This window comes from Ipomoea nil, unplaced genomic scaffold (genome assembly GCF_001879475.1).
Source record: "Ipomoea nil cultivar Tokyo-kokei standard unplaced genomic scaffold, Asagao_1.1 scaffold2922, whole genome shotgun sequence".
Classification (NCBI taxonomy): Eukaryota; Viridiplantae; Streptophyta; class Magnoliopsida; order Solanales; family Convolvulaceae; genus Ipomoea; species Ipomoea nil.
Genome location: NW_017619350.1, coordinates 1,614,379 through 1,638,065, shown reverse-complemented (window position 1 = coordinate 1,638,065; position 23,687 = coordinate 1,614,379). Strand labels below are relative to the sequence as shown.

The 23,687-nt window shown below is 35.9% G+C and overlaps 5 protein-coding genes across 9 annotated transcripts; 3 read left to right on the top strand and 2 right to left on the bottom strand.

Moving 5' to 3' along the window:
* Positions 1-1,102: 1,102 nt before the first annotated feature.
* On the top strand, positions 1,103-8,076 carry LOC109161282 (fatty acid amide hydrolase-like). 3 transcript variants are annotated; one of them, XM_019309604.1, is made up of 22 exons: positions 1,107-1,174; positions 1,258-1,392; positions 1,502-1,611; positions 1,692-1,752; positions 2,000-2,190; positions 2,268-2,397; positions 2,534-2,611; positions 2,684-2,831; positions 3,599-3,711; positions 3,811-3,886; positions 4,445-4,516; positions 4,758-4,809; positions 5,003-5,083; positions 5,165-5,248; positions 5,370-5,473; positions 5,595-5,687; positions 6,065-6,133; positions 6,236-6,300; positions 6,411-6,472; positions 6,994-7,089; positions 7,175-7,282; positions 7,865-8,076. In XM_019309604.1, exons 2-21 carry the CDS (start codon positions 1,314-1,316, stop codon positions 7,235-7,237), a joined length of 1,827 nt encoding a protein of 608 aa, XP_019165149.1. In that variant the 5' UTR covers positions 1,107-1,174; positions 1,258-1,313; the 3' UTR covers positions 7,238-7,282; positions 7,865-8,076. The 3 variants fall into 3 exon arrangements, with proteins under 3 accessions (XP_019165151.1, XP_019165150.1, XP_019165149.1); XM_019309606.1 differs by having other exon boundaries at positions 1,103-1,392; positions 7,175-7,241; positions 7,876-8,076; XM_019309605.1 differs by having other exon boundaries at positions 1,103-1,392; positions 7,175-7,241; positions 7,860-8,076.
* Positions 8,077-8,401: 325 nt separating this feature from the next.
* Positions 8,402-11,696, bottom strand: LOC109161291 (phosphoglycerate mutase-like protein 1). Of its 2 annotated transcripts, none has more exons than XM_019309622.1 (10): positions 11,516-11,696; positions 10,905-10,972; positions 10,663-10,770; positions 10,495-10,574; positions 10,042-10,204; positions 9,671-9,745; positions 9,462-9,550; positions 9,036-9,155; positions 8,907-8,951; positions 8,402-8,823 (listed from the first exon to the last, which is right to left on the bottom strand). In XM_019309622.1, exons 1-10 carry the CDS (start codon positions 11,679-11,681, stop codon positions 8,700-8,702), a joined length of 1,038 nt encoding a protein of 345 aa, XP_019165167.1. In that variant the 5' UTR covers positions 11,682-11,696; the 3' UTR covers positions 8,402-8,699. The 2 variants fall into 2 exon arrangements, with proteins under 2 accessions (XP_019165167.1, XP_019165168.1); XM_019309623.1 differs by having other exon boundaries at positions 9,059-9,155.
* A 2,501-nt stretch (positions 11,697-14,197) lies between these two features.
* LOC109161280 lies at positions 14,198-17,012 on the top strand. The gene is made up of 3 exons (XM_019309601.1): positions 14,198-16,570; positions 16,648-16,761; positions 16,830-17,012. The coding sequence occupies exons 1-3, from the start codon at positions 14,198-14,200 to the stop codon at positions 17,010-17,012; spliced, it is 2,670 nt and encodes an 889-aa protein (XP_019165146.1).
* Positions 17,013-18,701: 1,689 nt separating this feature from the next.
* LOC109161295 lies at positions 18,702-19,751 on the top strand. 2 transcript variants are annotated; one of them, XM_019309629.1, is made up of 3 exons: positions 18,702-19,304; positions 19,435-19,492; positions 19,671-19,751. In XM_019309629.1, exons 1-2 carry the CDS (start codon positions 18,850-18,852, stop codon positions 19,487-19,489), a joined length of 510 nt encoding a protein of 169 aa, XP_019165174.1. In that variant the 5' UTR covers positions 18,702-18,849; the 3' UTR covers positions 19,490-19,492; positions 19,671-19,751. The 2 variants fall into 2 exon arrangements, with proteins under 2 accessions (XP_019165174.1, XP_019165173.1); XM_019309628.1 differs by lacking the exon at positions 19,671-19,751 and having other exon boundaries at positions 19,435-19,615.
* A 1,595-nt stretch (positions 19,752-21,346) lies between these two features.
* Positions 21,347-23,564, bottom strand: LOC109161293 (chlorophyllase-2, chloroplastic-like). Its single transcript, XM_019309624.1, has 2 exons — positions 23,014-23,564; positions 21,347-22,229 (listed from the first exon to the last, which is right to left on the bottom strand). The coding sequence occupies exons 1-2, from the start codon at positions 23,266-23,268 to the stop codon at positions 21,555-21,557; spliced, it is 930 nt and encodes a 309-aa protein (XP_019165169.1). The 5' UTR covers positions 23,269-23,564; the 3' UTR covers positions 21,347-21,554.
* Positions 23,565-23,687: the final 123 nt, after the last annotated feature.

Genomic DNA, 23,687 nt, shown 5'->3' with positions numbered 1-23,687 from the left:
AGTATAAAATTCATACTTATAAGGTACAAAATTTCATAACACACGATAAAAAAAAAAAAAAAAAAAAAAAAAAAAAAAAAAAAAAAAACTCACAACATAAAACACATACACATGCACTAGGATTCATAGTGCATTGTGAACTGTGATCTATTGTATAAGGATTGTAATGTCAATGGATCAAAATATATGTCTTATTAAGGGAGAGAGACTTGCATCATATCATCCATATTCTAGGAACATATCTAATGCTCCGTAATTTGCAATATGACATGATACCAAATATAAAAATGATGGCCAACTATCATGTGGTTGATAACATCTTGGTTATTATTGCAATATGACATGAAACCAAATATAAAAATGATGGCCAACTATCATGTGGTGTGATAACATCTTGATTACTATTGCAAATGAGTGGTCATAGATTTAAACTCCAGTGGTTGGGGCTTAAATTCTTTGGGCTAAAAACGCTTGAGAAAGTATATGACAGATATTACATTGTTAAAAATCATAACTACTTTAAAAAATATATATATATATATACTTTAAAATTGCCATTCACCATTTTAATGGGCCGAAGTATATCTGTTGGGCTGTTAATGCTTTTGGACCGTTGATTTGGGACGGGCTAGATCTCAATCCAATGCTAATCAACAGTTTGTGGTCAGAAACTCAAAAGGCCTAAACTCCAAAAGTACTGTATTGATAAGAGCATCCACATCAATTGGGTAGAATGAGGGGATAATGTAAGAGTGATTAGGAAAGAGAATGTGGGAGGGGAGAGAAAAAAAGAAAAAATAAAAAATAAAAAACTGATTTAAAAAAAAAAAAAAATAAATAAAGCTTTGTCAGGCGCGCTGACAGCGCTGTCTGACGCGCCACACGGGCGCGTGTAGTGCACGCGCCCGTGTGGCACTTAGCTGTGCGCAAACGCGCACAGCATGTGTTGTTGTTTTTTTTTTTCCCTGACATTATTTTGTGTTTTGCAGGACAATTATCTCCTAAAATAACTCCATTCCACATTTGCTATTAACCCCACCCAACATAATTGTTATTATGACATTATCCACATATTATCCACTAGTGTGGATGCTCTAATGGCAAGTTGGCAACGGTATAGTAACGGCAAGTGAGCTGGCGAGCAGGAGTTTTCCCACCAATTGCTTCCTCCTTCCTACTGCTCTGCTCGAATTAACTGTACTTGTTGGAAGATCGGATCCAGTAGAGCTCTGAAATATCGCTCTCTTTTGCTTTCAGGAGCTGAATATATAGCACAAAGACTTTCAGAAGTTGGTCGAAAGTTTGGTTGAGAAATGGGGAAGAAGCGAACGATGTTGCCGGCGTCTGAAATTGACTTGGCAGAGGTGAAATACACGCCTGAAAATATCATAGGTTTGTGGATTTTATTTCTCTATTTTTCAAAATGTGTATGTAACTAATATATTGATGGATTTATGATCAGTAATGCGACTATTGCACTGATTAATTAGTTGCGGTGCAGCTCCACATGTGACTGGTTTTTGGTTGAAGCTACTTGTAAAGTTGATCGAAGCACCGATGATTGGAAGTTTCATTGTGAACCAAATGAGGAAGAATAATGGAGTGCCTGAGGTTCGATTCTGACTTCTGAGCTTTAGACTTGAATTTCATGTGGATTTTATGTTTACTAAAATGTTTATGATAAACAACAGATTCTGACTAATACAGCGATCCCTGAGAATCCCATGTTTAAACCTGAATTTCCCCCTCAAGGTTCGTTCTCTAATACTTGCTGTTTTCTATCCAATTTATCTCCATTTAACCAATGATAAGCTGGTAGTTTGTTTGGACTCAGTGAAGACCTCTTAGGTGTCAATGTTAATAAGATGATTATTATTGTTTAGGACTTTGGGAGGTGAGTTGGTAGTTTATAAACTTTGTTAAAGTAAAATTATAAGTTAATCTTTTTCTTTGAACCTGTACTTAATATGTTAAGGTGCTTTCGTATATTGTGTTTTAGAGCCAGAACTTGGTTTCGTTTGCTTAGATGAAGACGGAAAACCTGAAGACCGTGTTGAATTGGCCTTGAAGTGCTTTCCACATTATATCCCTGATAGTACTTGGATTCCTGATTTGACTGCATCATTCCGTTACTGGAAAATTCGTGATTATGCATATGCCTATAGATCTAAGATTACAACTCCTTCTATGGCAAGTGATTTATAGCTGCTTGCTTTGGATCTTAATCCTTTCTGTCCTGGAAGTAATCAATTGATAGTGTGTTATAGGTTGCAGAACGCTTTATCTCAGCCATGGAGGAGTTCAGTAATGCAAATCTGTCAGCACCAACGCTAATTTCTTTTGATCCAGATGAAGTAAGAAGGCAAGCTGTGGCTTCAACACAAAGATTTAGTGAAGGTATTTTGGTTTATATGCTGCTATGCATATGCCAACTTCTGAATTTTATTATCTTTGTCAAATATTTACTCTCATTTCTAGTCTTTGATATCTTATCATAGTACCAATAAATTAATTAGATATATGAGGCATGCAGGAGCTCCATTGTCAGTTCTGGATGGGATTTTTGTTGCTATTAAGGATGACATTGACTGCTATCCTCATCCCTCGAAAGGTATGGATGTGTTTTTTAATCACATTAGCCAAATTCTTCGACATGTATAATTTTGTGTCATGTGTGAAACAGGCGCATCGAAATGGGTTCATGAGGTCCGTCAGGTAAACAGTGATGCAGTTTGTGTGTCAAGATTACGTAGCTGTGGCGTGATTTTAGTAGGGAAAGCAAATATGCATGAATTGGGCATGGGAGCCACCGGAAATAATCCAAATTACGGGTTAGTTTTCATGTTATTTTGTAAATGCTGGCTTTCATGTTTCTGATGAGTACATGGAACTCTTCTCTCTGTTTCTTTCTCTTTGAGATGAGTGGTTGGCTAGGACAGGACTCTACATTTTCTGTTGCTTCATTGGGTGCATTGTTAATGTTTGTGACTTGTGTGGCTTTCAAGTTGCCATGGGTGTTAGGACTTCCATTGAGGTAAAAGGAAACTTGTGTGAGTCTATTATGCTATAGTTATAATTTATAAAATGTCAGCTTTATGGAAATCGTGGACTATAGTTACTGTATAGTCTCCTATTTGTGAGGGATGTCAAGAGGACCATATAGGGTAGTCTTAAGATGACATAAAAATTGTTACAAGTGAGTGTTTGAGCATGCTATTATAAGAGTCTTAAAAAGCATATAAGAGTTCAGCTAGTTGTTTATCAATGATCATGCAGCTGGATATCTTTAGGAAACGTCGGTTTTGAATGGGTTAGCTCATAGTTAGATGGGACCATAAATGCAGCATGGATGTTCTATCATCTATGTCTGCTGCCGCTAAGAAAAGTCAGCTAATGATGCCTGCCATGCCCTCCCCTAGTTGAGCTAATTTAGTTTATATTTCTTTCTTATAATATCTTACCAGTTCTGATATCATTATTGATGGTAATAGGGAAAATAGTACTTCTTTCCTTTATGAATCTTATGAGTTTCCTTGGATTGAAATCATATTTCTCTTCTTTCCAGTAATATTTAGAAATGAATATTTCTATTTTACAGTACAACTAGGAATCCACATGCTCCAGAAAGGTATACAGGCGGGTCTTCCTCTGGGTCAGCAGCAATTGTTGCTTCTGGACTGTGTTCAGCTGCTCTAGGAACAGATGGTGGAGGTTGTGCAACTATTACACATAGTCCTGTGAAACTCATGTAATTTCAACTTATAATGACATTGTTGCAATTATTGAGGCTTAGTTAATGTGAATGAACAGGTTCAATCCGCATTCCTTCTTCCCTTTGTGGAGTTGTCGGCTTGAAAACAACACTGGGACGCACTTCCTTGGCAGGGTAAAGTCATAAACTATGGGAGTAGGCATAAGACTTTTATCTTATACTTGAAAGTTAAATATTGAAACCTCTCTCTTTGATATTGGAGAATTATCTTTCCTTGGATGCACTGGATGGTGCATGGAAATTTGCACTGTCAATAGTGAGAATAACTTTGCCTGTTGTTGGCCCACCATGAAACTAGCTAGATTAGTTGGAATCTCCATGTATAAATTGGCCTTGTTTAGTTATTATTACAAATCATGTCTCATTCTTACACAATATACTCTGTAATGCTCTTGCATTTATCCACTTAATACCATTACAATTCTTCTTTTACCATTTTATCCATTTAATTTATGCGAGCTTATTGATCCACACATACCCTGGGTCAATTAGTTCCATCAGTTGGGCTTCTTTTTATCCTTTCTTCATATTTACCAGAGTTTAATGTGCACATAGATGTTGCAACTCTTCGGTAACATACATTGATTTATCATTAAATAATCAGAAATGTTTTGGAAGCCTTCAACACTGCATTATTTGCACTTTCTAGTAATTTGCACTTTATATTTTCAGGTCATTGTGGGAAGCATCAACTGTCACCATTATTGGGCCTATTACAGCAACTGTTGAAGATGCAGTACTTGTGTAAGTGACTCATGTGTTTTGCTTTCCTTCTGTACATGTACATCCTCTGAATGAAGTCATTCAAGGCCGATTCACAAATGATTGTTGTGCCTGTTTCATAGGATAGATAATACTTCATCAGACTATCTGTTGAGAAAAGTTACTATATTATGCTTACTTGATTAGCATTAGTGGTCTGAGGCAACTGTAACAAGGCAATTTCATTAGTTTATCCATATCATTTTTTTCATGCCCTTTTCAGATATGCAGCAATCCTGGGATCTTCTCTTGTGGATAGAATCCCTCTGCAACCGGTAATCACTAACTTTGGCAGTTCTACAATTCTTCAAATCTAGTCTTGTGGATGGTTCTACTCCTATAAACTTGTCATTTCTACTTTTGGACTAGCACAATCTTGATAATGGAGTTACTTCTGTCTCGCATTGCTGCATCAAGCATATACTATCTTTGAATCAATGAATCACGATACAGCATCTTCCTTTTCAGTCTCTTCCCTGTTTGCCGAATTTGTCTTCAAATGAGGCGTCAAATGCTTTGGGATCATTAAGACTGGGAAAGTATACAGAGGTCTGCATTTCAGTTTCCTTGAAATCTTGTTCTGAACAATCATTCTTGAACAGTCTTTGGTGACTGTGACTTCTTCTGCAGTGGTTCAATGATGTAGCTTCAGTTGAAATATCTGAAAAGTGTGATGCTGTCCTGAACAGGTTGTCACAAACTTATGGATGCAAAGTAAGTTCACTCTTTTTAATACATCCTTTTAAAATCCATGCTTGTACATCCAAGACATCATGCAAGCAAATATACTATATTCTATTATTTTGACTTCCTTTTTTTCACTCTTCAATCCAAGATGGTTGAGGTTGTTATACCAGACCTTCGTGAGATGCGAATTGCTCATATTGTTACTTTTGGCTCTGAAGGACTATGCTCATTTAATCCTGATCTTGAGGATGGGTATAGTGTTTACCTCTAGAAGCTATTTCTTAGAAGATCTTATGGTCTTTTTATATTATTCTCAAGGACTGTTTTATACATTGGGTTAGATTAGATTGATCTTCTTATGGTTTGGGTGTAGGAAAGGGGTGAGGTTGACCTATGACACCCGCACAAATCTGGCACTGTTTCGGTCTTTTACAGCATCAGAATATGTTGCTGCCCAGCGCATAAGGTATGAACATAAGATAACTTTATTAATTTCATTATTTGTACATTGCTAAGAAATTGCACTTCTAGCATTGAACGTCTAGCATTGCCAATGACTTTGTAGTCTAGTGACATGACGTGGCTCTTTCAAATGAGAGGTCATGGGTTTGAGCTCCAGTGAGGACGGTATTGACTCTTTGTGCTTCAGTAGGTTGACAAAGTAACTTTGAACAAATACTACATTGTAACAGAGTCAGTAGCATTAAAAAAAAAAAAATTGTACGTTTGGATGCCTAACTAAAGATCCTGTAGATTATCATGGCTTTCCTAGATTCCTCAACCCAAACGTGCAATACTGTGGGGGACAAGTTTCAGTGTTTTACTCTTTTTGGTTTAGTGCAGGCGGAGATTGTTGTATTACCATATGGAGATTTTCAAGAAAGTGGATGTCATTGTAACCCCTACAACTGGGTAAGATGTTTCATGTTTGTTGTACGGAATACTTTTGTGTGAACTTGTCGTATTACACAACTTTCCACTTAATAATTATCATATGCTTTCCACTTTCTCTAGCATGACAGCACCAGTAATACCTCAAAGTGCTTTACAAGTTGGGGAGACCAATTTGCAAGTTCTCGGTAGGTAGATATTTTTATTTAACCAATTTGGAACTAGTCTACAGGACAGTCAACCGAGTGCCCATTTGGCCATTTGTTGACATGCGGGAAATATGGACTTTTCTTTTCAGGACGTCTGATGCAATTTGTCACGTCAGCTAATCTTCTTGGACTTCCTGCAATTTCTATACCCGTGAGTATTTGTTCTTTCTTATTACTTATTTTTTTTCCTCTATATTTCAACAAATTTCACTTTTAATATTTAACTATTGTGACATTATCACATTTAGTCATTTGAAAAAAATAAATAAAATTTGTCACATTACATCCTTGACATTCATTTGTTAACCACAATTAGTCATCATTTTAAAATTTTGTTATTTCATCATTTAATAAATAAACTAATATGTAATTTAATCATTCAATTAAAAAGGATTTACAAGAGATGGAGAAAAATTACACGAAACTTGAATGATAAAATTACATTAGTCCATTTTATTAAATAGTGAAATGAAACAATGGAGGATTAATTGTGACTATCAAATAAAAATCAAGGATGTAATGTTTAACAATAATCGATGATTAAAAGTGAAAATTGCTCATCGAAACAATTACTCCGTACATTTTGCAGACAACCAGAGACGGAGCTATATTTATATTCCTATGTTATTTCTTCTTTTTAAATTTTTGTTTTTATTCTGCTTGTATGCTTAGGTTGGCTATGACAAGCAAGGGCTTCCCATAGGCTTACAACTTATAGGTCGTCCATGGGGTGAAGCTACAATCTTGCAGTTGGCAGCTGCAGTAGAGGTGATGCTTCTCATATTCCACTCGAATGAGTATAATCATGGTTATTAATGGACCAATTTCAGATGATATTTGTAACTGCTTTCAGGAAATCTGCCCGGAACCTAAGAAGAAACCAGCCACTTTTTATGACATTTTGAAAGGAAACTAAGTAGGTAAGTTTGCAGGTGCAACAACATAAGATTCCATTTCTAAAGTACAAATAAGCCGAAACAAGAATTAAGTCGCCGAACTCAAATAACCACCAAATAAGCCATTGAACTCATAAAAAAAAAAAAAAGCAATTAACATTTTTAACAGGTGAGAACAATTAACATTTTTAATTCACTGACTACATTGCCAAATGTTTATTTATTTATTTTTTTTTTATTATTATAATCCACATACATAGTTATAGTTATATATTTTAAAATAATTATAATCAAAGTAGTTTTGTCTCGTCTAGATCTAATTTATTTATTTATTATTATTTTTTAAATAAAAGATCCAGTGAAAAAATAATAATAAATAAATAAATCAAATTTCGACAAGATAAAATTATTTTGATTATAATTAATTTAAAATATATTACCATGTAAGTGGATTATAATAAACGAAACGTAAATAAAATAAATATTTGGCAAAAATTAGAGTTTAACCTTTAAAAATGTTAATTTTTTGAGTTCAATGACTTATTTGAAGGTTATTTGAATTCAATAACTTAACTATTGTTTTAACTATTGTTTTTCAAATAGTATAGTGACTTATTTGTACTTTTATCCCACCCGTGCAAGGATTGTGCCATTCAAGGATTGTCTCATATTGCCGAGGATTGTGCCATTTAAGGGTGAAAAAGACTGTTCTGATTGAAATATCCACATACCAACTTGAGTTATGATGAATATTCATACCAATTTGTAACTATTTGAATACTAGTTACCACACACATATTGCGTGAATAGTCTAATGTTCAATGTGTATTTTTAAGTTAGTATTTCAGAATTTATCAAAGTATCATTCGGTATCCTGACGTATATCAACACAAGATTATCAAATTTTTCATAAAATTAAATATTTCAAGAATGCATGACTATAACCTGTGGCAAAAATGTTAGATTAATTGTAATAACAATTTTAGAGGAAAATATTCTCACTGGATAGTATCCCAAACATAATTTTTGTAACACAAAGCCAATAGAAGGTAAAATAGAAAAGATAATAAAAAGTACTAAAATCAAAATAATATAAACCATTCATTTCAACAAACAATTACGCCAATATTTTTTTAATTTTCGACCTTATTTTATGGGCTCTTATTAGGTTTATATTATCTATATTTATATAAATTCATTGTATTTCACATAAATATCCACCAAAAGATTCATTAAAAGTACTACATGTTTCCTAATAAGCTTAAGTAGTGATTATATATGGAGTTGATATTGCACTTACAATTTACATTAATTTTCAAGGTACTCGGTAAATGGAAATTAGAAAACAAACTTACCAGCCTCGAAGGAATAGAAAACCCAAATTCGTCTTCGCACCGTCATCAAAGACGCATTTCAATTGCCCCCAACCTTTCTGGAAGGTTAGTGGAAAGAATTCATTGTTGCATGGCTTGAAATTCTCCTTCATTTAGAGGAGTTGCCATTCTCTTTCTCCATGCTTCTCTCGACCACATCCTCACTAGATGGATCTAGTTCAATAGGTATATTTCCTGGGTAATTGGTAGTTGAGATGTCTGACCCTATCATTCTGCCAAATATAAGATGTAAACCTCAACTCTCTAGATAAAGCAATAACAAGTAATGAAAGATCTCTTCATTGCAAAAAGTTACCTTCTGTCAACAATCATCATGGATCGGAGTTCACAATTTGCAAATCTGCATGTTGTATACAGTACCAAAGGTCATTCAAGACAATCAACAGTGAATCTGTAAACATTATTAAGTCTTTGCATAACTTACGGTTTACAGATTTCCTTTCTCACCATAGGGTGACAATCACTGCCAAATGCTTTCAGTGCATGATTTAAGAATCCTCTATGTGTGATTACAGCTATTTCCGTCTCTTTCCGCGTCAACAACCTGCAAAAGAGTAAGGAATAACTAACGCCAAGCACCAAAAATGGATCAAATTTTCATTACATTTATTTTATTTTATTTTTGATAAGTAACTATGAGCAACAACTTGCAAAGCAAAGACCCAAAGGATTAATTTACAAACATAGATATCCTTGGACTTATTCCTATCTAAGCCAGACATCAACAAAGAGCAGTTATTTGATATTTAATAGTTGGGGTAAACCTTAAGGAGTTTCAAATGTTCAGAAAGTGGCCCTGGAATTAAAGTTTTAATGCATTATTTTTATCTTCTTGACAGAAAAAGGTTACCACTTCATCAATTCCAGGCCCCTAGCTGCAACCTCTTCCTTGGTCTCCCTAACATCAGACTTCCATAGGGTATCCTCATCGCTCTCTATCTGAAAAGAAATGAGAGCAGGAAGAGATACAGTTTGACCTGGTCAAATGTATTTTCATGGTGATTTATTATGGAATAAAATTTTTAATATGTTAAGCATATAGGAGAATTTAAAACTTGCCAATGAAAAATCAACAGCAGGGAAAAGGAATTGATATTCACTGACGCTCCTTCTCTTGTCACAAGGATGCACACCCTGCCACCAATATTTGATCATGATAAAACTTCAAATCAAATGAATGCCTAGAATCTAGATGTGGAATATTAAAATTCAATTGCAGTACAACATGCATCATTATTGTGCAAAGAAATACTACTATAAGCTTAACCATTCACACACAACCTGCCAGAAACTTTTGCCTTTGTCACAGGAAAATACATGCTAAGAGATGCTCCAAACCAAAAGCTAAAAGACATTGAAGATTTTCACATGTATCATATGGTAAAAGATTATCCGACTGTTCACTGATTAAATATGCATATTCGACTTACCAAATGTTCCCTACAAAGTTCTAGTGCAACGATAGGTGGACAGTTTAGACTTGAAATAGCAGCTCGATCACTATTTCCTGCATTTGCCACCATTAGTGGTAGTATATCCATCCTATCGGTGTATCCCCCACCGCCAAATACTCCAACAGCTGTTTGCATTGTCCTGTGAACTCAAATTTGAAGTATTCTGAGCCAGAAAACAACCTACCGTATTTAACATCAAAAGAAAAAATGTAATATATGAAAGCATATATAAAAAGGTGTTTGTTCAACTAATTTTTTTTTCTCATTGCAGAAGAGTGGGTAAAAATATTGAGGAAATGCCAATAATCCTTTGTCTGCATCTTTTTTTTTTTTTTTACTTCTTTTAAAATGACTTCACGTGTGCATGGACTAATAAGTGGATATTATTTAAAAGCAGTTGAAGGGAGTAACTGAGGCCAGAATATACACCTTAGCAAAGGAGATGTGACAACCAACTCAATCCGCTTAAATAACCCACTGGAATGAACATGTCTCCGTAAGTTGTCAACCTGATTTATAAAAAGGCATAAAAACATGGGAAGACTACACTAGAAGGGAAAGTAATTTTATTTTCAAATAAGTCCTGGGTTTTCCCACCTGTTGCCAACCGAGTGGAGTAACATTTGCATCAAAGTACTTGGGAGACATGTATGCTTTATAATTCTTATCTCCTTCTACATTATGAATGCCCTGGGCATGCCTCACCTGTATATATGGTTATTTGATAAGATAACTGCAATATTAGGCAACCTCAGGTGTTTTCCAAAACTGAAGTCAGGCCACTTTAAATTTTCAGAACAAAGACATAATAAATTTATAAAGGACAATATGACACCAACCAGGTGAATGATTTTGCAATGATGCAATGGAAATATGCTTGGACCTTCACAGCTCTCCATTATTGCAACTGCATCAAACAAAATCTTAATTTACAACACCACTACGGCAGCTGTGATCCTGACCAAACACACTCTAGAACGTGTTATTTGAACAAAATGAATGCGTCTATTTAATAATCTCCTTTGATTGTAGTAGTGCAACTTCAATCATTGACACAGAATTGTCGCAAAAACTAGTAGCAGCCACAATTTCCGAGAAATCAAATACAAACAAATAGCTAAAGCCAGTAAGCGATCGAGCTAGGGAGAGAGAGAGTTCCTTTTGTGTATCACATCAGACCGCAATAGATAGATCATCAAGCACACATTTCCTATGAGGAATCAAAAACTACAAGTTCCGACGGAAGCACAGCAACTCGACTAACAGCACCGGAATTCAAATTTTAGACGAAACTAAACTCAATCACGAAATCACGTTCCAGTTCTCCAGCATTTTAGAATTCAGGACAACAATAAGAATAAAACTAAAATTTATGGATAGCGAAAGTAGAATCCAGCGACTGCATATGAAATGTGATCAGACTAGAAAGCAGATCGAGGAATTAGGTTACCGGAGAGAGACGACGAGAGACGGAGTAGAGTCGGAGCTGGCGGCGAAATGTGCTTGACGTTGACGGAGCGAGCGTTTTTAGAAAGGAATCTAGGATTAGAAATGAGCGGTGAAGAAGGAGAGAATGTTTTGGGCGCATAGCCTCTGCAATTGGGTGTCTTTAACATCTTTTTTCACATAAAATCAATTTTAATAGTAGTTGCAGGTTACTTAAGATTATATAATTGGAAGATGTTACATTAATTACGAATTTTAATAAAATCAATTTTAATAGTAGTTGCAGGTTACTTAAGATTATCTCTACCAAAAAAAAGGTTACTTAAAGATTATATAATTGGAAGAGGTTACATTAATTACAAATTTTAATAAAATATTTTATTATTTTATGCGATTCTATCCAATTAATTAGAATGAAGTCAAATATTATATAGCGTAATATCACATATGTTATCATTTTAAATGGATGGTCACACAAGATTGAACTTTAGTGGGAGAGACATGAATTAGAATGATTGAGATAGTATAATACATATACTATCTTGTATTGTATAAGATAATGAGTTTTTTTAAAAAATGAATATTTGATTGGTTAATCACAAGCGATATAGTTACAACAACAAATGTAGAATCTTTGGCTCATCCAGTTAATATAGAGAGAGTTGACAACACGAGTTTGATTACTTGTAATAGTAAAAAGAGAGATAGTTGACAACATGAGTATGACTACTTGTAATAGTAAAAAAAGATAGCGTTCGGGGTTTAACGTAGTTGGTTCGTCTCTGACTTAAAATGTCATGAGTGGAAGTGACAGTATAAGGGTTCAAAACAAGTTCAAGAATTATGAAAGGTCTAAATTGGATCCCTTGTGCACATATGAAGACTATAATCTGACTTAGCTTAAAATTAGTTCGACAAAGCTGAAATCATTTTCTTTTTTTAATCTGACTTAGCTTAAAATTAGTTCGACAAAGCTGGAGGTGTTTGAGTATGTGAAACATAATTATCATATCAAAAAGTCATAATTCGATTATTGCCAATTACATCTCGATTGAGCTCATTTTTTTTAGTGCAGGAGTTATATTTTGTAGGATATTACATCGGAGTAGAAGTAGAGTTTACCCAGTACATTTTAAAAAATCAAATGTATCATTATGAAAGAAAATAAATTTAATGCTCAGTTATAAAATACGTTTTAAGAAAAATTATATTTTTCGTCTTTTAAGTTATAAGATAATTGTTGAATTCGTTCATAAGTATTGATTTTGGTCATTTTTCGTTCCTAAGCTATCATTGGTGTTGTAATTTTCGTCCATTTTACTAATTAGGGACGAAAAGTGAGCACGATAAGTTAACTTATGGACGAAAAGTGCAACGCTAATTATAGCTTAAGAGTGAAAACAAGTCAAACCAACACTTACGAATTCTACAATTATTTTATAATTTAGGAACAAAGAAATTGTAATTTTTCCTACTTTTTATTTTAAGTGAGATTTTATTTTATTTTCTTAAAAAAACATGAATTAATTTGGAACAAGGTGTTTTGTAGGATGGAATTGCAATTATATTCTTACCAATTTTATGAAATTGTAATTTCATAGTTTGATTAGAGGAAATTACAATTTCATGAAATTGTAATTCTCGAGAATTGCAATTCCTATGATCCCTTAAGAATTACAATTTTAGACTTTGTGAAATTGTAATTCTATTGTAAAGAGTAAATACCCAAAATGGTCCCTCGACTATAGCTAAATTTCCAAATTGGTCCTCAACTTTCAATTTTAACCAATTAAGTCCTTAAGTTTCAAAATTTGACCCAATTTCGTCCTATGTTAAATTCTCCGTTTAATTCCCGTCAAGTTGAAGGTCAGAGTGGTAATTGCACAGCATTCCCGCCTTTGCACAATATTCCCGCCTTTGCACTTCACCTATCCACCAAGTAAACAAGCAAAATCCCCAAATAATAAAATCTAATCTCTGCATCTCTGAATCTCTGCCTCTCCGAATCTCTGCATCGCTGCCTTTCTCTTCGTTAAAATCTCCAAATTAACAAAACCTAACCTGTGAATTTTATATCTTCGTTGAAATTGAAAGTCGAGGTGCTCATGGCGTGGCTAGGAGCGCAAGGTTGTACAAGCCATGGAAGCAGTGGACTAGGTATGTTTTTTCTTCGTTATTTTTAGTCGAAGTGTGTAAATGTTTGTCTGTAAAGTTTATATATGCTGAGCGTGAATAGTTGTTGGGGAATTTGGGGACCAGTGGGGGAGTAGTGGGTATTGGTTTTGATGTATGTTTGTCTGGTTTTAAAGTTTATATGTTGATTTTTGTTTATAAAATTGGCTTTAAGCAATGGAACCATGAATAGAGGTTGAGAACTGTGGGGACCAGTGGGTAATCCTTTTCAAACAAGCATGGGGACTATACACTTACTTTGTTAACATCTTAGATTATTAAAGTGTATTGTATTACTTGTAATTCCAATTGTGTTTGGCTTGTAGTGCATGATTAAAGTGCTTTAGTTTATTGTAAGTGCATTATTTAAGTGCTTTGTTTGACCCCATGTTTGGTTATTTTTATACTAGCAGTAAATGGGTACAAGTTTTTTCTGAAGTTAAGATATGAGGGCAGAATTGTTCAAAGTAACCCACCTAGATATCTGGAGGGGAGAGTTAAAACCTTTGCAGAAATGGATTCAGATGAGTGGGGCATGATGACATTAAAGGAAAAGGTTTATGAAGTGGGATATAAGAAGGAAGACAACATTAGGTTGTTTAATTTGAGTGATAATGGTTTAGTAGAATTGCTTACAGATGAGGATGCTTGTGTATTAGCAAACTATGTTGTTAGACCAAAGGTAGTAGAGATATGGGTTGTCTTAAGGGTGGTTGGAAATGATGAAACAAATGGTGGTGAAGCTGAAATCAGTGCAGATGAGAGTGAGGGTGGTTCTGATTGGCTGCAGGGGGATTCTGCAGGTGAGTATGAGAATGAGGAAACTGGAGTAGATGACTTAGAGTTTCTGAAGTATATTGATCCAAATGTTGAGTATGGAGGTGATGAGGATGGTGGTTGTGATAGAGTTGAAGAAAATACTGAAACATTGGATCCAAAGTATATCAATGCTGAGATCCATTTCTCTGGCAGTGAAGGGGAAGAAACTGAGGGAAATGTGAGGTCTGTGGGATATGTTAGGGAATCTGGTGAGGGAAATGGGAGGGAATGTGTACCTCCTAGGCCAGTTTTGCCATCTCCACTGTGGCTTGGGAAAACATTTCTTACCAAAGGAGATTTTAGAGAAGCTGTGAAAACATATGGGTTACAATTTGGTAAGGAGTTAAAATTTGTGAAGAATGACAAGGTTAGGTGTATTGCCAAGTGTGTGCAAGAGGGCTGTAATTGGAGGGTTAACTGTAGAAGAGATCCAGATGAACAATGTTGGAGAATTATTGTTTTAGTTGATGAGCACAATGATTGTGCATGGGTACATGAAAACAGATTGGTAACTGCCTCACTAATTGCAAAAAGATGGAGAAATCAGATTGATGGGAATAGTGAATGGAAAACTAGTGAATTTAGAAAGAAAGTATGCACTGAGGATCACCATGACTTAACTGTTAGGCAAGCATACAATGCAATGTGTTTGGCTAAGAAGGCAATCAAGGGTGAACTAGAAGACAACTTCAACAAAATTTGGAATTATGAGTTGGAGATAAAAAAAACAAATCCAAACACAAGGTTTCTTACCAAGTTATTTGATTTAAGATATGAGGGTGGCAAGCACAGATTGCTTAGAGTTTATATCTGCTGGGAGGCTTGTAGAGAGGGTTTTAAGCATTGTAGGCCACTAGTAGGTGTGGATGGATGTCACCTTCGAGGCAAAGCAGGAGGGATGATGCTTACTGCCATTGGTGTAGATGCTAATGATAGCATATTTCCAATTGCATATGCCATAGTAGAAGGGGAAAATAAAGACTCCTGGTGTTGGTTCTTGAAATTATTAAAAACAGATATTGGGCTAAATAACCTTAGGCAACAAAATTACACCTTCATGTCTGACAAACAAAAAGGCCTTATCCCAGCATTTGAAGAAGTTTTACCCCTAGTGAATCATAGATACTGTGTAAGACACTTGCATGGCAATATGCAAGTAGCTGGATTTGGGGGATTACCACTAAAAAATGCACTTTGGAAAGCAGCTAGGGCTACAACTATCAGCACATTTAAAGATGCAATGAGAGAGTTAAGGGATCTAGATAGCACAGCATTTCAATGGTTGAATGATAAACACCCAAGTGAGTGGTCCAAATCTCATTTCAATACAACTGCCACATCTGATATGCTTGTCAACAACATTTGTGAGTCCTTCAATGCAATGATAAAAGATGCAAGGGACAGTCCACTCATCAATTGCTTGGAGATTGTGAGAAAACAAATAATGATAAGGCTGTTTGAATGTAGAAAGCAGGCTGCTCAATGGTCAGGGACAATCTGTCCAGGGATAGTAAAGAAGATCTCAGTATTTGAGGAGCAAGCTGGAGGTTATTGGGGGTTTCAGTCTGATGAATTCTTGTTTGAAATAAAAGGGTCATATGATCAACACCAAGTTGACCTTAGAGCAAAAACGTGTTCTTGTAGGAAATGGGATCTCACAGGATTACCATGTAGGCATGTTATTCGTGCTATTTGGTTGAAAAAAGGAAATGGGCCTATATATGAGTATGTCGATTCATGTTACACAGTTGATACGTATGTGAAAACTTATTCAGGATCAATTCACCCAATGGCTGGGCCTTCTGAGTGGCCCCAATCTGATATAGAACCTCCTTTACCCCCACTTGTCACAACTAAAGTTGGGAGACCAAAAAAATTGAGAATAAGATCAGCTGGAGAAGCAAATAAGGGGCAATCATCAACTAAGAGACAGGCAGCAGCTAAGGGGCAGTTAGCAACTAAGGCATATTCTAGGAAGCATGTATCCCTTCACTGCAAAATCTGTAAACAAAAAGGCCATAACAGTAGGAGGTGCCCTGATAAATCAGCTTATGCAAATACAGTCCAGGTATAATTTGTGATTATGCTAACAACATATTTTATTATGCAAAATTAATTGTTGTTGTTTTGATTGCTTCCTGGCAGAACCAATTAGGTGCTCAAGTCACTCATCCAGCAGCTGCACATGTCACTCATCCACCAATTAGAGAACCATTTACCGCACAGGTCACTCATCCAGCAACTGCCACTTCTGTCCAAGTATAATTAATAGCTGTTAAGCATATTTTAATTGTTATTAGCTGTCTCATTTTGTGCACCACTAATAGTTGGCCTGGCAGAACTACTTAGGTGCTGATATCCCTCATCAAGAAGAGATACCAATTCAGACACAACCTGAATATGGTACTGATATAGACATCCAGATTGAGCATGATGACCCTGCCTATGTTTTTGAACTTCCTGTTGAATTAGTGCATCTATCAAGTAATGAAATTCCAGGTGGGATGTAAGTCTTATATATGTTGGTTTTAGATAATGATAGTCACTAATGGTTGTTACTTTGCAATTGTTTAGGTGAAAGCTTAAATGTTGGAAATCAAATGAGAGCTCAAGGACCACCACCAAAAAAAGATAAAGACCATAGACAATGTGGGAGGAAAACAAGTCATTACATCTACTGGCAAAGCTAAAGGAAAAAAGTGATTGGACATTTAACCTTGACTGATGAGACAATGTAGACATTTCTATTAGAGCTTTTGTTTTTTTTTTTCTTTTTTTGTGTTTGATATGTGCCATGTAAACTCTAGTTACACAATTTTGGCACTCTCATTTGGCAGTATGTAAACTCTAGTTAGACAATTGGCTGTCTCATTTTGGTCTCTAGTTAGACAATTGGCTGTCTCATTTTGGTAAACATTGACTGTCTCATTTTGGTAAAATTTAGCTCTGTCATTTTGTTACTTTGGTTATGCAATGAAAAGGCTCTGTCATTTTGTTACTTTGGTTATGCAATGAAAAGGTCCACATTTGGTTACTTTGCTTATGCAGTGCAATTGTCATTTGATTACTTTGGTTATGCAATGCAATTGTCCATTTGGTTACTTTGGTTATGCAGTGCAATTGTCCAATTGGTTACTTTACTTATGCAGTGCAATTGTCTGGTGACTTTGGTTATGCAGTAACTTTGACATTACTGAGACCAAACTAAACTGAAAATTACCCAATTATATACACACATTAAATCACAAAACACTTCATTGATCATAAATTAGTGCAATTACAAATACAATTTCACTTCTAGTCTACAATGCCAAGGGACGCGTTTTAACTAATTTTCCACCACCTACAGTTCTAGAATTGGAATTACACAACACCATCACTAACACTGCTACTGCATCAATTGAAATCATCACCATCACCAGGAGATAAGAACACTTTGATTTTTACCATATATACAAATGATCTTCTGCAGTAGCTGTAGCTCTCAACCTTGATTTCAACTTTTGGATTTCCTCCTCATTTCGATTTATACGTCGTAACAGTCCAGGAATGTTGCCCTTGACCTTGCACATATAGGAGGATCATACCATCTTACGAATCCACACCCATCCACTCTCCTGCCCTATACCCAAAACCCAAAACCCAAAACCTATTACAATCTAAAATTAAACACTAAACAAATATAAATTGTCAGAAATTACTCACCATATTCAGTCCACAGTCCCAATACCTTCTCCCAGGATTGTCATTCGTCCATGAGGTGTGTAGCTTCAACGATTCACCACAATGACAACGCATATTCGACATTACTTCACCGTGTTGAAACAATGAGTGGTTTCTTGAGGAACCATAGCTGTCTTCATTGTAGTTCGAATGCATCTCGAAGAAGGCGGTGAAGGGAGAAACTGAATTTAGGGTATGAAGAGAATGAATGACAATTAGGGATTATTCTACATCTTATAACCGACGAGATGAAGGGAGAACGCACGCAGGAGGGGAAATTACCACTCTGACCTTCAACTTGACGGGAATTAAACGGAGAATTTAACATAGGACGAAATTGGGTCAAATTTTGAAACTTAAGGACTTAATTGGTTAAAATTGAAAGTTGAGGACCAATTTGGGAATTTAGCTATAGTCGAGGGACCATTTTGGGTATTTACTCTATTGTAAATTATCAATTTACCTTCCAACCAAATGCCCTGTAAAATTTGGATGTCGGGTATTCGGGTTTCATGTGAATTGTATGGTAATGTATCTCAAGTGGCAGGACTGCAGAGAACTTCCCAGCCCTAAAATTTCTTGAAAATTTTGCAGCAAATTCAGACCTAATTTTCATCAATTCAAATGGCTCTGAGAATCCATCTCTTACCGCCGAAGCTTTTCCATCAACATCCCTCAAAATCTCAACACGCACACATCCCCTCCACGTATCATCTCAACAATGCACCCAATCTTCGCAGAATCTCGTGCACCAACGAGAACAAGATGAGCGATTCAGAGCTGGCCTTAGATTTGGCCGCGGAGGTCACGAAGATCAAATCCAAAGCGGTGCAGAAACAGGAGGCTCTAAGGAAGAGCAAAGAGATGCTGTTCACGGAGCTCTGCAATTACATGGGCTTGAATTCGGAGGAGGCGAAGAACAAATGGAAGAGAAGCAGTGAAGAGGAAAGGGGGGTGTTGATCAAAGGGTTTGTTTCAGATTGGGCTGCCAATTTCCATCCGTTATCTGCTAGGTCTGTTAAGCAATTGGTTGATGAGTATTTAGTGGAGAACCCTTCTTCTGGTTCATCCCCTTCTAGATTGTTCCCCAGTATTAGAAAATTGATGGGGTTTTCTCAACAAGAGAAAGAATAGATTTTCTGTCAGGAAAACAAAAAAGATTTCTCTTACCAGAAAGATTACATTATGTGATAGTTGTTCCCCTTCTAGATTGTTCCCCAGTATTAGAAAATTGATGGGGTTTTCTCAACAAGAGAAAGAATAGATTTTCTGTCAGGAAAACAAAAAAGATTTCTCTTACCAGAAAGATTACATTATGTGATAGTTGTACGAAGACAGTTAAAGTTGAGTGTTTTTTCCTCAATTTTTTTATTTTCATTTTAATTATGATGTTCAATCATTCTAAAGCCAAACACTTTATTGGAGCTGGAATTCTGCTCTTATCTGAATTGAGGTTTCAGAGTCAATCCTGCTTATCTCTGTTGGTTTTTTGTTATGCTTTCTTCAAACATGGTTTATTGGTTTATGAGTTTATCTGCAGGATTGTGTACCCATAGTTATAATTTTAAAAAATGAAGAAATCATTCTCAAAGAATTGACAATTAAACATAGTAAAAGAGCTTTGCAAAAGAACAATAATAAAAAAAACAAAATTGTACAATTTTGAATGAATCAACAAAAGCTGTTGGACTTCTGCCGGTTGACCGAGCTCAGTTCCTACTCGATTCGATACGTGATACTATGACCGAAAGGATGTGGTTAAATGGTTAATATCACTAGAAGAATGTGATTAAATGGTTAATGCCAATTTACTTATCACGAATTGAGTTTTGAGAGTGATCTTCATCTCCTTGAATATTACTTGCAATGTCAAATTTTAGATCAGTCTGTAGTTGGTACAATACTAAGGATAAATCCAATTAGCGGTTCAGTTTCTTTCTTTGTTTAACTATTCAACTATTCTCTAAAATGTACATTTAATTTTAATAGGTGCTGGGAATTGTCACTTGTCGAATTGAAACATGTGATTCATCTCAACTAAAGCCTATGTTGATAGTTAGATTGGCGCTGGGAATTGCCACTTGTCGAATTGAAGCATGTGCTCCATCTCAACTAAAGCCTATGTTGATAGTTAGATTGCACATTTACGCCTCTCACGTATGCCGATTACTTTTGATGGGTTCCAAGCAACATGTTTGATACCGAATTTAAGCATATACTTTATCTCAACTAAAAATTTAAATTGATAGTTGAATTGCACATTTATGTTTATATATTATATATATGCCCAACAGCCCGCACCATCTTAGCAACTGATGAGTTCAATTATTACTGCCTAAGTTTTCCTGTCATCGTTTTAACTACTTACCATTAGACCCCACCAGCTTGGCAACCGATGACTTCAATTATTACCACCTCAATTTTTCTGTCATACCTATTAAAAGCCAAAATAATAATAATAATAATAATAATAATAATAATAATAATAATAACAATAAACGTGTAAAACATTGATAGCCAACCAATATGGAACATGCATTGGTAGGAATGTTGAACTGTCAAAAGATTGTTTTTTCATGCGTTGTTTTCTAGCTGAATGCATGAATGATACTCTGTCGAATTGAAAGCACTGCTAAAAGATAGTGATACTCTGTGCCTTCACATGTTATCATTGCTATGTGTGTTAAATGTTCATTTACCCAACAAAAGAAGAACATTTATTCAATGTGAGTTTATGCACATAACAAAAGACAAACTGGTTCAAACTAAAAACATGACTTCATTACCGAAAGTCCGAAAATGTCCCTTAATTATAGAGAAATTGTCATTTTAGTATAATTTTAGTAATCAATTTTTCGGAAAAAATGGTATATTGAAAGTCAAATTCCAACCAAGTTAATTGGACAATTATTTAATTTACCGAAATGGTAGGTACCAGTTTCACGATAAATTATATCGTGCAGCAGGGCGCACAATGCATTGTGTGCCCTGATCAAAACGACGTCGTTTGGTATATGTTTTTTTTTAGAAATTTCATTTTCCGTTTCTGTCGTTAACTTAAAAAAAAAAAAAACTATGTTCCGAATGTACAGAATTGTATAGTAGAATACACATGAACTCATAATATAAAACACATAAACTCTTAACATAATACATCTAAACTCAACCTAAAAATGACATCGTTTTGGACAGGGCACACGATATAACGATCCCATTTCGACTCCCTTCTCCCAAATACTGACTACATTTACTACTACCTAGTACCTACCATACTTTCTTGACAGTTGACACACAACCTTCAATTCCATTCATTTGCAATAACATGCAACTTAGGCCCTCACCAAATCTTTGGAATCCACTGGTTGAAGCTCAACAGGTGCAGTTTCAGTCTGGTCTATAATACCCATCAAAGGATTCATGTCACTCTCCAAAAACCCTCTCAAGAACGCCACCACAGCGCCGCCCACAAACGCCCGCATCGGCGCCCTAGCCGGCCCGTTCTTGCACATACAATAAGTCAGCATCCCACGCAAACTCCCTCTCGTATCATCGTCCAGCATGTCAGTGTGTCCGTAGTCTTTAGCCACCAAGCAACAAGCCGGCGCGCGACACTTGCTGTAGAAAGCGGCATAGTTCGACCCCTTGGGCGCGCAAGGGCAGCTCAAAAGATTCTTCTTGACATCTCCCAAGCCCGACCCGATCACCATTGCTGGCATGTTAAGGTCGAAGTAATCAGGAGTGGAGTTGAGGACATCAGGGCATGTTCCGCCGACGGGGTCCACGCCGATTATGGCTGAGAATTTCAGATCAGCCGTCGCCGTCTTGCCCAGAGCTAGCGCGAATGCTACTTTCCCTCCCCGGCTGTGTCCGGATAACGCTAGTTTTTTCAGGTCTGGTTGGACTTGAGATGGAAGGAAACTGGTTAATCCTTCCGACAGCCAGTTCGTGACTTCGGCCGAGGATTTTATCTCATCAGTTGCATCACAGCAAGATATGAGATATAACTGCATAAAACCAAACAAATTAACGTTAAAGTTTGCCGAGGAAAACAAACATATTGCCTGGTAAATGACTGTTAGCTGATAGTTGATTGTGTTAATTAGAGAGTATAATTAAGTGATAACATTAGTTGATTGTAGAAATCTGTTTGTAAATTAACTGTTAGTTGATAATTGTTTGGTATAATTTTATCTTTTTTTGTTGAAAAAATTAATTTAAAAAACTGTTTTGAACAACTTTTTGAATTTTAGCACTTTAGAGTTACAAAAAAGTTAATTAATCAAACACTTATATTAATTTTTAACCAAGTTAAACAATTAATAATGGTCAAATAAGCCAAAATTGATTGATAAACTAACTATTTTACCAAACAAAGTCATTTTTAGGATGAAACGCTACCCAACTCACTAGGATCAGAGATTACAAACCGTTATCACATTTTTAAGATGCTGGGTGCAGGGCTTGGACGTTTAAGCCTTTTACCTGCCTCCTCCCAACAATTCCCAGCCATCGGGTGCTAGACTTCCCTGCCTCCGTCCAACATAGATACACGGTAACCACAAGGTTATAAGTTCAACTCCCAACGGAGGCCTATTGACCTTATTGGTTTGAGCTAGCTAGCCGTGAACTATGGACAAAACTGATTTTTCTCTTTGCATTGTAATCTTTTATCGGCTAGGGCCCCAAGTCAGGATTTATTTTGAGTAGTATATGCTCCGAGTTTCCCTCGTCACCCAAAAAAATCAGATAACAGTACAAGAAAGAGGGAGAGAGAAACCAAATATATACCTGGGGAGCAACGGCGATGAAACCATGAGAAGCTATGTGTTGAAGGAGCTGAGAGTAGAAGGAATTCAGAATCATATAGCCAGGAAGAAACATCAGCACTGGAAAGTCACCAGTTTCTGTAGGGGTGGCGATTAAGAGTGGCTTTGGGGGAGCATTTGGAGTTGCTTTGTTGGGTTCGACGGTGAGCAACTGAGTTGTGTATTTTCCAACACCAAAAACACTGGTAACACCAGATGAAGAGGAAGTTACAGCCATGGCAGATGAGTCTTTCAAGCCTATTGTCTCTCTCTTAGGGATGAACTATATATAGGCTGTTTGGTGAATACACTATCGAGTATCGAACTATAAAGGATTGTGGAAGGAGCTCATGATGTTCAACCCAATGAAAAACATGGGCTTCCCAATGAAAAACATGGGCTGCTAAGGTTGTTTTCTAGCGGATGCTTTGTACTGCAGACAATACAGAATTGCTGTCACGAATGAGCATTCTTAATACATTTTGGTTCTTCTCATGTTGTGTTTTCAAGTATGTACCACCACATAATACTTATCTTAAACTCAAAAATAAAAAAATAAAAAAATAAAAAAAATGCAGTACTCTTATCTTAAAAAAAATTGCTGTCACGAATGAGCATTCTTAATACATTTTGGTTCTTCTCATGTTGTGTTTTCAA

Coding starts and splice junctions, on each gene's coding strand:
- LOC109161291 (XM_019309622.1), bottom strand. CDS start 11,681: ATGTTAAAGACACCCAATTGCAGAGGCTATGCGCCCAAAACATTCTCT. Junction 10,205..10,494: donor GTCACATCTCCTTTGCTAAG/GTGTATATTCTG, acceptor TTGAGTTCACAG/GACAATGCAAACAGCTGTTG. Junction 8,824..8,906: donor ATGATGATTGTTGACAGAAG/GTAACTTTTTGC, acceptor TATATTTGGCAG/AATGATAGGGTCAGACATCT.
- LOC109161282 (XM_019309606.1), top strand. CDS start 1,314: ATGGGGAAGAAGCGAACGATGTTGCCGGCGTCTGAAATTGACTTGGCA. Junction 2,832..3,598: donor GGAAATAATCCAAATTACGG/GTTAGTTTTCAT, acceptor TCTATTTTACAG/TACAACTAGGAATCCACATG. Junction 5,249..5,369: donor CACAAACTTATGGATGCAAA/GTAAGTTCACTC, acceptor CTTCAATCCAAG/ATGGTTGAGGTTGTTATACC.
- LOC109161295 (XM_019309629.1), top strand. CDS start 18,850: ATGGCTCTGAGAATCCATCTCTTACCGCCGAAGCTTTTCCATCAACAT. Junction 19,305..19,434: donor TCTGGTTCATCCCCTTCTAG/ATTGTTCCCCAG, acceptor TTCCCCTTCTAG/ATTGTTCCCCAGTATTAGAA.
- LOC109161280 (XM_019309601.1), top strand. CDS start 14,198: ATGGATTCAGATGAGTGGGGCATGATGACATTAAAGGAAAAGGTTTAT. Junction 16,571..16,647: donor CTTATGCAAATACAGTCCAG/GTATAATTTGTG, acceptor GCTTCCTGGCAG/AACCAATTAGGTGCTCAAGT. Junction 16,762..16,829: donor CAACTGCCACTTCTGTCCAA/GTATAATTAATA, acceptor CACCACTAATAG/TTGGCCTGGCAGAACTACTT.
- LOC109161293 (XM_019309624.1), bottom strand. CDS start 23,268: ATGGCTGTAACTTCCTCTTCATCTGGTGTTACCAGTGTTTTTGGTGTT. Junction 22,230..23,013: donor TCATCGCCGTTGCTCCCCAG/GTATATATTTGG, acceptor GGTTTTATGCAG/TTATATCTCATATCTTGCTG.